The 12486-nt window shown below is 40.4% G+C and overlaps 1 protein-coding gene across 1 annotated transcript in view; it reads right to left on the minus strand.

Annotated features, from left to right (window-relative positions):
- CDH13 (cadherin 13) overlaps positions 1–12486 on the minus strand; it is a 530998-nt gene that overhangs the window by 111561 nt on the left and 406951 nt on the right. Inside the window, exon 8 of the mRNA XM_040409712.1 lies at positions 1138–1278. Within this exon, the coding sequence (XP_040265646.1) occupies positions 1138–1278 (141 nt within the window). The remainder of the gene's footprint in view (positions 1–1137; positions 1279–12486) is intronic.

Consider the following 12486-nt stretch of genomic DNA (forward strand, 5'->3'; position numbering starts at 1 on the left):
CCTGGTTTAGTAGACAAAGACTTCAGACGAAGCCCAGAAGACTCCACAAATCACAGCATAGTGAATAATACCATGAGAACCCATAGCGTGATTGATATCTGAAGAGCCAGAGCTCCCGGGCAGCTCCAGAGCCCAGATTTCTTTATTAAGGCCTTGTACCTTTTTGTCTCCGGTGAAAAGTGGTTGTCTTCTGCAAATGAATATAGCTTTATATGGTTCATAGCCTCGTCTGAGCAATGCAAAGCCTTTCAGACGATCTCTCGGGCAGGAAAAATAAGGCAGCGCTCATATTCCAGCCCAAGACGAATTTTATTTACTTTACTTTTTTATTTTGTATTGGAAGTTTTATTGACCCGTGTGGCTGCTGTCACTCTGTATCTATGAAAACAGCATCTAGTTATCTGGAACACAATGTTGAAGGCTCGTGTTTATTGCAGCGGGTGGAGGATAAATATATCATCTATCTATCTATTATCTATCTCATATCTATCTATCTATCTATCTATCTATCTATCTATCTATCTATCTCCTTCATACATCCATTATCTATCTATCTATCTATCTATCTATCTATCTATCTATCTTATATCTATCTCCTATCTATCTATCTATCTATCTAATCTAGCTGCCTATCTACTACCTATCTACCGATTTATCTAATACCTATCCATCTATGACCTACTTTCTGCCTCTCTGTTCCACCACCAAGGCTCCCATCCCTACTACTTTGGGTCCTCGGTGGACCGTAAGCGTGACATCCCATCCGTGGTCATGTGCACTGCTGAAGCCATTCACTGTGACATGTTCCCAAGTGGCACATGATCACAGAGGCTTAGTCGTGTGCTGCTTGGGGACATGTCCGTTGGGTGTGTGGCTTTTCTAGCCAGAGCTAAAATTGGTTTTGGGGTCAGACAACGCTTTTAAGAGCTATGGATGAGTTGACTGCCATTTTCTGTGTCTACGTACTGTACCCGGCGGCCCCACAGCTTGGGCACTGCAGTAAAGAATGATGCAGTTTAGTGTTTTCGATGCAGAACACGTTAGAAATTTCACCAGAAAGTGTCCAAACCCTTAAATGTATTGACCAAAGAAAAGACCAATGTACGTTAGAAGACGTGGTACTAAACAAGCACTTACCTCTTTTTTGGTAAATTCAGGTGGATGGTCATTTTTATCATCAATGACGATGGTGGCTGTGGCTGTACCAATCAATCCCACATCCATGCCGGCCATGTCCTTAGCCTCTACTATCAGCTCATACTGAGGAGCTATCAATGTCTGTAAGAAAATAAGACATCAGGAATGAGATTGGCTGCATCTAATGATTTAGTCTAAATCCACTTTAGGGCCCCAATGTAAAATCCATACATGGCTCCCACCCATCATGCGCCATATCTAATACTTCTGTGTCAAACTGAACTTTGGGTCACCTCAGGTATCAGGGTCCGGGTACAGCTGATACCTCTGGATCCCCTATTAATACTTTCCTGTAGGTTACTGTGATTCTAGGGAAATAAACATGAACACACCTACACAACATAGCATAAATCCATATCTGAGAGGACAATCCTTTAAGTACAGAAGGACTTTGCCACAAGTCATCATTTAATATCTTAATGCTTAGCTAAAATTAACCAGGAAAAAAATCATGTCTGCAGGGGAATCACCAGGCTTACTACCTCCTGGAGAAGCTCTTAAGAGACACCAATGTGGAGCACCAGGGGATCAGGCAAAACCATACTAAGGTCAAAGTAAGGTGAAAGTAAGGTCAAGATGAGGCAGGTAGAATAAGTGCAATCTGATAAATAGTCCATGCTCATGGCAGGTGGCAAAGGGTCATTACAGAGATTAGGCAGAGGTCAATGCAGGCAGCAAAGGGTCAAATCCAGGAAACAGGCAGAAGTCAGTACATGGGCAGATGAACGTATAACAGCACACCTTTGAAGGAAACTAGCAGACCAGAACCTATTGCTCAGGCACCCACCCACAGTGGAAGGTGAGTTAAGTACCCATGGCTGGCAGGCCATAGCCTGAATAAAATTTAGGTGCCAGCAAGAAGCAGGTAACAGCCAGAATGGAAGAACAGCCAAGCAGCTCCAGTGGCCTGGCCCAACAGGAAGAAGCATATGATGGGCAGAAATTTTTTGACTTAATCTTTCCCTATTGGGGTAGCTAGTTGGAATTGTTATGAGTTGCACAATAGGAAGACATTGCATATGAATGAAACATAGCACATTAACGTTTCAGCATCTTCTCCACGACTGAGCAAGTGCTATGAAATGTCAACATCCTAAGCTCAACGTGATCGATCAAGCAAGGGGGCAAAGGATTGATCTCAAGGGAAAAACCACCATGAGTAACCTTTCTCTATGCGGTAACAATGTAAAATACTGTCAGATCATGGGAATGATGAAAGCAGCAGAAAAAGAGTGTGTTGATCTTGTGGGGAGGAAAGGACCTCTTAACTCATGTATTGATGATAGCAAGGATACGGCTTTGAATGAGAAGAGCATGATTTTAGAAGGAAATGAAAGATAGGTAAGAGGTCACTAACCCTGATGGAGAAAGGTATAAAGAGGCACAGTATGTTTTAGAAGTGGAGTGTTTTGAACTTGTCGGGAGAAAGTGACCCGTTCACAGTGAGGACAATATTTTTGAATGAAAAAGATAGTGCTATGATGTAGAAAGGTTGGTGAGATATGTATGATGTCACTGATAGTAAGTGCAAGGTATAAATCAGCACAATATATTTCCCGAGAGGAGTGTGTTGCTTTTGTGGGGAGAAAGTGACCTGTTCACTCATGTAATGATGATAGTTAGGATAGGATGTTAAAAAGGTTGGTAAGGATATGTATGATGTCACTGCTGGTTGTAGAGGCAAGATATAAAGCTGCACAGTATATTTCTGGAGAGGAGTGTGTTGTCTTTGTGGGTAGAAAGTGACCAGTCCACTCATGTCATGATAATGACATTATGTGAGATGGTTGGTGAGACGAGTATGATGTCACTGATAGAGGTGGGGGCAAGCTATGAAGCAGCACAGTATACTTTAGAAGAGAAGTGTGACTTGTCCACTCGTGATTATTTTAGTGAGGACAAGACTGCAGGTAACAAGGAGAAGAGTAGTGGCAAGAGGGGAATAGATAGAAGTGGGAGGGCACCGCATGCTAGTGGAAGTAGGAATTTTTCTAGCAGCACAGAGTATTTCAGGGCATGTTCTGCTATTATGAGAGACTGAGCATTGTAACAATGCTGTATGGAACAGGGTAGTTGTTATCATCATGTCAACAGTGGAATGGAGTCAAATCAGGAACCACAGACCGCAAGCGGGCACATCTACAGCCTCTGCTACTGCTAGACATGACTGCTGCTGCCTGAGGCTATATGCAATCATATGGCTCTCCTAGTAGTTTCATCCTTAAAGTTATTTGAGAAACAGGTATAATTTGGGGAGAAAAATAAAGTTAGATGGAAACAGTTTATGCTCAGTAACCATAAAAAAATCTGCCACTTCAGCTATTCCAAAACATTAGTTTCGAAATTACAAAGGAAACATCAAGGATACATTAGTCCTATTCCTCAGCAGGGGACGCGATGCCCGCCGAGTAGGCACGGATATTTAGTCGAGAAAAGAAAATTCCAGAGCCTAAAAAATAACAACTATGGTAGAATAAAGCTGCGCCTCCTCAGTGGCTGTTTTCACCGTCTTTTGTCTCTAACAGATTGCAGCTTTCTTCATAGAAGGGTGGTTTTCAATATAAAGAGTTCTGTGCCAATTTACCAGCTAATGTTGTTTTAAGCAGAACAGTCCATAAGTAACTGAACATAGAAGCTGTGATTGTTCCTGTGCAGGTGCAAGAAAGATTCAGGGAAGTAGAATTAAATGTCAGAAGAAACTCTAAAAATAGATACAATGTACTGCTACATAACCGAGATAAAACCGACAAAGAGGTTTATATTTCAAGACTGATTTAAAAACTTAAAATTTATCCATATGGTGCGGTATTATAGTAGTTATATTCTTGTACATAGGGGGAAGTATTAGAGTAGTTATATTCTTGTACATAGGAGGCAGTATTATAGTAGTTATATTCTTGTACATAGGAGCAGTATCATAGTAGTTATATTCTTGTACATAGGAGCAGTATTATAGTAGTTATATTCTTGTACATAGGAGCAGTATTATAGTAGTTATATTCTTGTACATAGGAGCAGTATTATAGTAGTTATATTCTTGTACATAGGAGCAGTATTATAGTAGTTATATTCTTGTACATAGGAGCAGTATCATAGTAGTTATATTCTTGTACATAGGAGCAGTATTATAGTAGTTATATTCCTGTACATAGGAGCAGTATTATAGTAGTTATATTCTTGTACATAGGAGCAGTATTATAGTAGTTATATTCTTGTACATATGGGCAGTATTATAGTAGTTATATTCTTGTACATAGGAGCAGTATTATAGTAGTTATATTCTTGTACATAGGAGCAGTATTATAGTAGTTATATTCTTGTACATAGGAGGCAGTATTATAGTAGTTATATTCTTGTACATAGGAGCAGTATTATAGTAGTTATATTCTTGTACATAGGAGGCAGTATTATAGTAGTTATATTCTTGTACATAGGAGGCAGTATTATAGTAGTTATATTCTTGTACATAGGATGCAGTATTATAGTAGTTATATTCCTGTACATAGGATGCAGTATTATAGTAGTTATATTCTTGTACATAGGAGCAGTATTATAGTAGTTATATTCTTGTACATAGGAGGCAGTATTATAGTAGTTATATTCTTGTACATAGGAGGCAGTATTATAGTAGTTATATTCTTGTACATAGGAGGCAGTATTATAATAGTTATATTCTTGTACATAGGAGGCAGTATTATAGTAGTTATATTCTTGTACATAGGAGCAGTATTATAGTAGTTATATTCTTGTACATAGGAGGCAGTATTATAGTAGTTATATTCTTGTACATAGGAGGCAGTATTATAGTAGTTATATTCTTGTACATAGGAGCAGTATTATAGTAGTTATATTCTTGTACATAGGAGGCAGTATTATAGTAGTTATATTCTTGTACATAGGAGCAGTATTATAGTAGTTATATTCTTGTACATATGAGGTAGTATTATAGTAGTTATATTCTTGTACATAGGAGGTAGTATTATAGTAGTTATATTCTTGTACATAGGAGGTAGTATTATAGTAGTTATATTCTTGTACATAGGAGCAGTATTATAGTAGTTATATTCTTGTACATAGGAGCTGTATTATAGTAGTTATATTCTTGTACATAGGAGGCAGTATTATAGTAGTTATATTCTTGCACATAGGAGCAGTATTATAGTAGTTATATTCTTGTACATAGGAGCAGTATTATAGTAGTTATATTCTTGTACATAGGAGCAGTATTATAGTAGTTATATTCTTGTACATAGGAGCAGTATTATAGTAGTTATATTCTTGTGCATCAGGGTTATTATAGCAGTTATATACTTTTACATGAGGGGCAGTAGACACTATATATATATATATATATATATAAATAACAAACACACACAAATATATATATATATATATATATATATATATACAGTGCTGCCCATAATTATTCATACCCCTGGCAAATTTTGACTTAAAGTTACTTTTATTCAGCCAGCAAGTAATTTTTTGACGGGAAATGACATAGGTGTCTCCCAAAACATAATAAGACGATGTACAAGAGGCATTATTGTGGAAAAAAAAAAACATTTCTCAGCTTCTATTTACATTTGAGCCAAAAATACAAGATGTTCCGCACTGTGGAAAATCTCAGAGGACTTGGTCGGAAGCCAAAAGTGACACCTGTGCTGGCCAGGAGGATAGTTAGAGAGGTGAAAAAGAATCCAAGGATCACCACCAAGGCCATCCTGGTGAATCTGGGCTCTGCTGGTGGCAATGTCTCAAGGCAGACAATCCAACGGACACTGCAGAACAAGGAGGACGCCACTTCTCCAGATAAGGCACACAAAAGCTCGCTTGGCCTTTGCAAAAGCTCATCTGGACAAAGAAGAAGACTTCTGGTCTTCTGTGTTATGGTCAGATGAAACAAAAATTGAATTGTTTGGTCACAATGATGTTTCCTTCATTTGGCATAAAAAAGGAAAAGCCTTCAACCCAAAGAACACCATCCCCACTGTCAAACATGGTGGTGGGAACCTAATGCTTTGGGGGTGTTTTTCAGCCAATGGACCAGGGAACCTGATCACAGTAAACGGCACCATGAAAAAAGAGCAATACATGAGGATTCTCACCGACAACATCAGGCAGTCTGCAGAGAAACCTGGCCTTGGGCACCAGTGGACATTTCAACATGACAATGACCAAAAACACACAGCAAAAGTGGTGAAGAAACGGTTAGCAGACAACAACATTAACGTTTTGGAGTGGCCCGACCAGAGTCCAGACTTGGATCCAATTGAGAATCTGTGGAGGGAGCTAAAGATCAGGGTGATGGCAAGAAGACCCTCCAACCTGGAAGATTTGGAGCTCATTGCTAAAGATGAACGGGCAAAAATACCTGTGGAGACCTGCAAAAAGCTGGTCTGCAATTATAGGAAGCGTTTGATTGCTGTAATAGCCAATAAAGGCTTTTCTATTGATTATTGAGAAGGATATGAATAGTTTTGGACTGGACACTTTTTGCTCAAATGTAAATAAAAGGTGAGAAATGTTTATTTTCCACAATAATGCCTCTTGTACATCGTCTTATCATCTTTTGGGAGACACCTATGTCATTTCCCGTCAAAAAATTACTTGCTGGTTGAATAAAAGTAACTTTAAGTCAAAATTTGCCAGGGGTATGAATAATTATGGGCAGCACTGTACATATATATATAAGGTATATATACACACACGCATAACAAAACAAAAACCGTGTGCCCCTGTTTCTGAAAAACAATTGATATTTATTATGACTGATATTTCAATATGATGCTAAAACATCTGCTTTGTTAAACTACAAGTCAGTTTTGTATTTCGGGACCTTGGACAGAGCTAGAGAAACCACAATTACAACAGATTAAGGCTACTTTCACACCTGCGTTTAGGTGCGGATCCGTCTGGTGTCTGCACAGACGGATCCGCACCTATAATGCAAACGCTTGTAGCCATTCAGAACGGATCTGTTTTCATTACCATGAACAAAAAACGGATCCGTCATTGAAAGTCAATGGGAGGCGGATCCGTTTTCAATTGCACCATATTGTGTCAGTAAAAACAGATCCGTCCCCTTTGACTTGAGTCAGGATGGATCCGTTTGGCTCAGTTTCGTCAGACGGACATCAAAACGCTGCAAGCAGCGTTTTGGTGTCGGCCTCCAGAGCGGAATGGAGGCTGAACGGAGGCAAACTGATGCATTCTGAGCGGATCCTTATCCATTCAGAATGCATTGGGGCTGAACTGATCCATTTTTGGATCTTGTGAGAGCCGTGAAATGGATCTCACAGGCCGACCCAGAAACGGCAGTGTGAAAGTAGCCTAATAGATAAAGTGAAGAGACCTAAAAGGAAGATTATGTGTGGATGATTAGCATGAAATAAGAAAGATTTACGTGTCATTCTGCTGTGGGCCGGCTCATTTCTATTATAAATAATGATTCTGACCCATTAACGAGTAATTCTCATTAACAAGATGGTATTTTAAGTAGTATAGTGTCTTTTAAAAGGACAAAAAAAATATGTAACCAAGCAATGAACTATGACTGTGGTCTTGAAAGTCAAGCTATAGTCAGCACTCTTAAGAAACGTGAGATGATAATGCAATATTCTGCAAATAAAATATGGTGGTTGGACGGGTCATTTATGGGTTACATAGAATAGATAACTTTGAAATGAATTGGATTTGCTTTTGGAGCTTTATCAGTGTTCTTTGCTCATTTAATACATTTACATGAATGATTGGAAGAAGCAGTATATGTGCTTATACATGTGGAATTCAAAAACTAAAAACATCAGGCAAAGTTATAATTTTTTTTTTTTTTTTTTTTACAAAAACAGGAGTATTTCAGGAAGGTGAGCACATAGCAATCAGAAGACCACAAAAGAACTGGACTGAATATGGTGGACATTTTTGGCTCTTACTTGGATTACACAGAGCTTATTATACACCTATACTTACCTATACTATACACCTATGCTTAAGGTATACAAATATATAAAAAATGAGTGAAGAAAAATCTTTTAGATAGTCCAAAAGGTCTAATATAGATCTATGGAGTCATCTGTCATCTTCACCTGGTATCACTATCTACTATACTTATGATGAAGCGTGTGTGGACCCACTGTGTCTCTTCAACAGATTTTACGTGAAGCTACTCCTAATTGCATCACCTAAATGGATCCCCATGTGTTCACCCTTAAACCTTTATACAGGGATCTGGACTCCTTTGCGTAGGAACCGCCAGGCTGCTACTTCTTGGAGTAGTCTTGGTTCAAGTGAATGCTGACCCCACAGGCATCAGGAGAAACAGTGCACCAAGGGATCAGGCAAAAATCATAGTCAGGGACAGGGTAAGGTCAAGGCAGGAAGAGTACCTGCAATCTGGAAAACAGGCTGAAGTCAGGGCAGGCAACTCCGAGTCAGAACAGAAGACAGGCAGAGGTCAGGTACATGGAACGAGCAAATTAACACGGCATTAGCAGAAAACTTACACAATAGCACACACAGGGGTAGGTGCCTAAAGTACCCCAGGGTAACCAGCCATTGGCTGGGGAAGATTAGGATGGACGTTGGCCTGCTCTATGAGCAGAGAGAGGCATTGCCGGCAAAAGGCAGGCCTCAGCCTGTATTGTAAGAGCATTGCTACTCGGGACCACCAGGCAGGAATAGGGTCCCTGCAGCTTTGAAACGAGTGAGCAAGTCGGCAGCTGCGCCCGCCAGCAGGAGAGGAGTGGCGGTGGGCACAGACTGCCGCCATAAGAATTCTGATGGTGATGATATGGATTGTCCTATCAGAGAAATAAATAATAGTTATCTATTAGGGTAATAGTTATCTATTAGGGTAATTCCTATAATGGGAACCGAAGGGCAATATAACAAGTCAATCAGAACTTGTTAAAAGGACTTTACACGGATACACAAACTGCATGGGGCATGAATGGCTATTAGTAGGATTGATCATTCCCCATAGCGTATTGTGGTCAGCACTCCCCCTGTTTACATGGAAGACGTGCGACCGACAAATGATGACTGATCGTTCCCTATCATTAGCCCATGTAACAGGCCTTTTAAGCTTTACTACACTTAAGTCTAGTGCATGTATGTAGCTCAAACCCTTTAAGATTGGGCTTAGTGTGGGATTCTAAGTAACTTTACAGGCATGACCTCAGAAACAATACGTTAATCATGGTTACCTGCTGGTTATTTTACCCAAATCCTGTGGTTTGACTGCCTTTCAGCTCAGCTCCATTAGGGCAGAGCTGTGATCGGTGGCTACAATTTAGTTACAGCGCTTACAGGGAGCGTGAGGTAGTCAGGAATACACCCCCTGGCTCATCATTGGCTCTGGTTACAGTTCTCTCCATCCCCTGCGGTTCTGCCTCCTTGGGTTGTATGATGATTATAAACATAAGTCCATCAGAAGGTCAACTAGAAGTCATACCTGTTCTGAGAAGAATAAGCCTTAGTAACGGGATGATGGAGGGTCACTTTGAGAACATAGTGATTTTATTTTATTTTTTTATTTTTTTCATCATAGGGGGATCTCCATTTATTCCATTTTGCTTGGTGTTGAAGATTAAATAAGCAGAAAGGCAAAACTTTAGGACCAAGTTTATCTTGGGCCCATAGGAGCCCAAATGAGGGAGGGGTATCAATAGTTAAACCACTGGCTGTACCCTTGAACTTTTTACTTTCCTCTTGAGTAGTTACCTTAAAGAGGTTCTCCCATGAAAAACAATAAAAAACAGATATCATCTAGCACATGACGGTCTCTTTCTAACAAACTTAGAACCAGCCCTGCACCTCACGTGGATCCAGAGAGATCCAGAGATCTCCCCATTTATTGCTGCAATTGCTCTGCTATATTTATTTCAAGGTGGGAGCTCAGGGAGCGTGCCCTTTCTCATGGCGTGTGACCTTTCTGCCTCAGCTGGTGGCAGTTAAAGGATGGACTTGAGCAGGTGCTTCCATCTGGACAGAGAAATTATTGAAAGAGCAAACAGTAGGTGGCGCTATACGATAGAGGCTATGCAAAACTTTTAATTACATACAGGTACTGGTTTGAAAAATGTTGAATATTTTTAGTGGGACAACCCCTTTAAGTTTTATGTTTTCTCTCCATAAATGGAGAGGTAATTGCCTTCCATTCCATGATAGATACTTGTAAAGTACTGAGATATTGTAACATCTGCTCCTCAGAAGCAATATATACTCCCTTACATTGTCCAGAAATTCTGCCTCGGATGCTGTAATTTCCTTGGCGTAATGCAGAGGAAAAAAGATTGTTATTCACAGCACTGAGATATATAAATGTTAATCATAGTAGTTAAAACATATATCCCATCCGTCTAGCGCATGAACTGCAGAATGCAGACACATAAAATACAATCCTTCAATTTGCAGAAAATGAGACAGCGCGAGGCAGACATAAAACCCATGCTTTTCCGTACTTCACATGAAATGTGCAAGATTTCTAGATAGACAGAAACACAATAGCTCTCCTCTCCTCCAAATTCATCATCCCACCCTTGCACCCTGCTGAGTTTCCACTGTTGAATTGTGCAAAATGCAAGCAAGGGGGTGTTATCCGCTGGTCATCCCCAGGTATGGAGCCAGCTGGAGACCATTGTACCAGGAGAAAATAAATAGCCAAGCAAAGTATATAATAGACAATTGGAGGTTGTGTACCTTGGAAAAAAAAATTCCCTTTCTACTGGTTGGAAGAACCTTCACCAGAAGACCGTCATTAAACAACAAAGGAGTAGGGAATCGGCCAAGGGTTATGGAATGGCTTTGTGGGCCAAAATCTAACACAGTAATGGAAAGTCCTCTTTCGCCTTTACTGTGGGACCACATTAACGAACGGCAGTCCATCCAACCTGCAGGTTGTTATGGATACTGCGGAAATATGGCAGGCACAAGAGTCTTGAAGCAAACTTGACTTTACTGTATATATTTACATTGAGCATCTTCAACTGAATGGGAGCTGAGCTGCAGTACTTTGGCACGACCACCACACAGTGGACGGACCCATTTGCTTTCAGCTTCTTCCACTGCATTCAGCACCGTTGGCTGGCAAAAACAGCTGATCAGTCCCCCCCATCCCACTATGATCTGGTATTCATGACCTATCCTAAGGAAGTGCTGGAAAACCCCTTTAAAGATGAACCACCAACCCCTGCTAACCCAGTATGGTTGGTTGTGATGATGTGCAGTGGCTGCTTTTGGAATGGCCCCATCTCTATGCTGGATCTCCCGTACACCGTACAGGTGTCATAACGTGTTGCTGCTCTCTGTAGGGGATGACAAGGTTTTGTGCACCCCAATGGGAAAAAAAGTTCAGAGAGTCGCGGTCTACGGTCTACAAGAAATGAGTGTGCTTCTTTACTGAAGGAACTCAACAGCAAAACAATACAGGCAAGGCACTGAGCTGGTTTTTCTAAGCTCCTATCTGGCAGAAGAAGGTTCCATGATGAGGACAGGCCTGAGCTAGCTGTTCCTCTCTAGCTCAGAAGGCTGGTACCCTGGCCAAAGGCTGGTGGCCCAAGGTCTATGGCTTATTCGTCCAGCTGGTTCTCTGATCACAGGGCTGGTGACCCAGGATCTGTGGCAGAGAATCCCCATCTCAGTGTCTTCTTCAGCTCACTCATGCAGACCGTCAGAGTCTCTTCTACTAAACACTGGTCCCTATCTGCAGACAACTAGGGGCTCTGACTGCTGTCTTTATGTAGAGTTTATAGCTGAAATAAAACATTCTGGTGGAGAAACACAGCCTAAACAGAAATATTGTTACAATTGTAGTCTGTCTTAGACTTGTATACAGTTTCAATGCAAGTCTATGGGAATGAATACGTAGTTTTTCCAAAATAAACAAGTCCTTAGACATAAACAACAGAGCTAAACCAGACAGTCAGAAGGTCATTATGTCTGTATGCCTCCATAATTTTGCATAGGTAGAAAGTCATAAAATCTCTCAGTATTAGCTGGTTGTGCATTAACCCTTCTACAGTGCAGTGCAGATATAGTGTAATAACAGTGAAAATGAAGAGGATATATTGCAATAAAGTAATACGTTAACCCGTCAATGTGCAATAATGTAGGGAGACATTTACTTTGTATAATAACAATAAGGACAGATGTCTAAAAATGTCCATTATCCAAAGTACCCTTGCTCGAGGCCAGGGCACTACAGATGCTAAAGAGAATATAACATTTATACTTTCCTATAGAAAGCAATGGGGAATGGAAGAATCTCCACCACACCTGTAGACCAAA

Source organism: Bufo bufo, chromosome 10 (genome assembly GCF_905171765.1).
Source record: "Bufo bufo chromosome 10, aBufBuf1.1, whole genome shotgun sequence".
Lineage (NCBI taxonomy): Eukaryota > Metazoa > Chordata > Amphibia > Anura > Bufonidae > Bufo > Bufo bufo.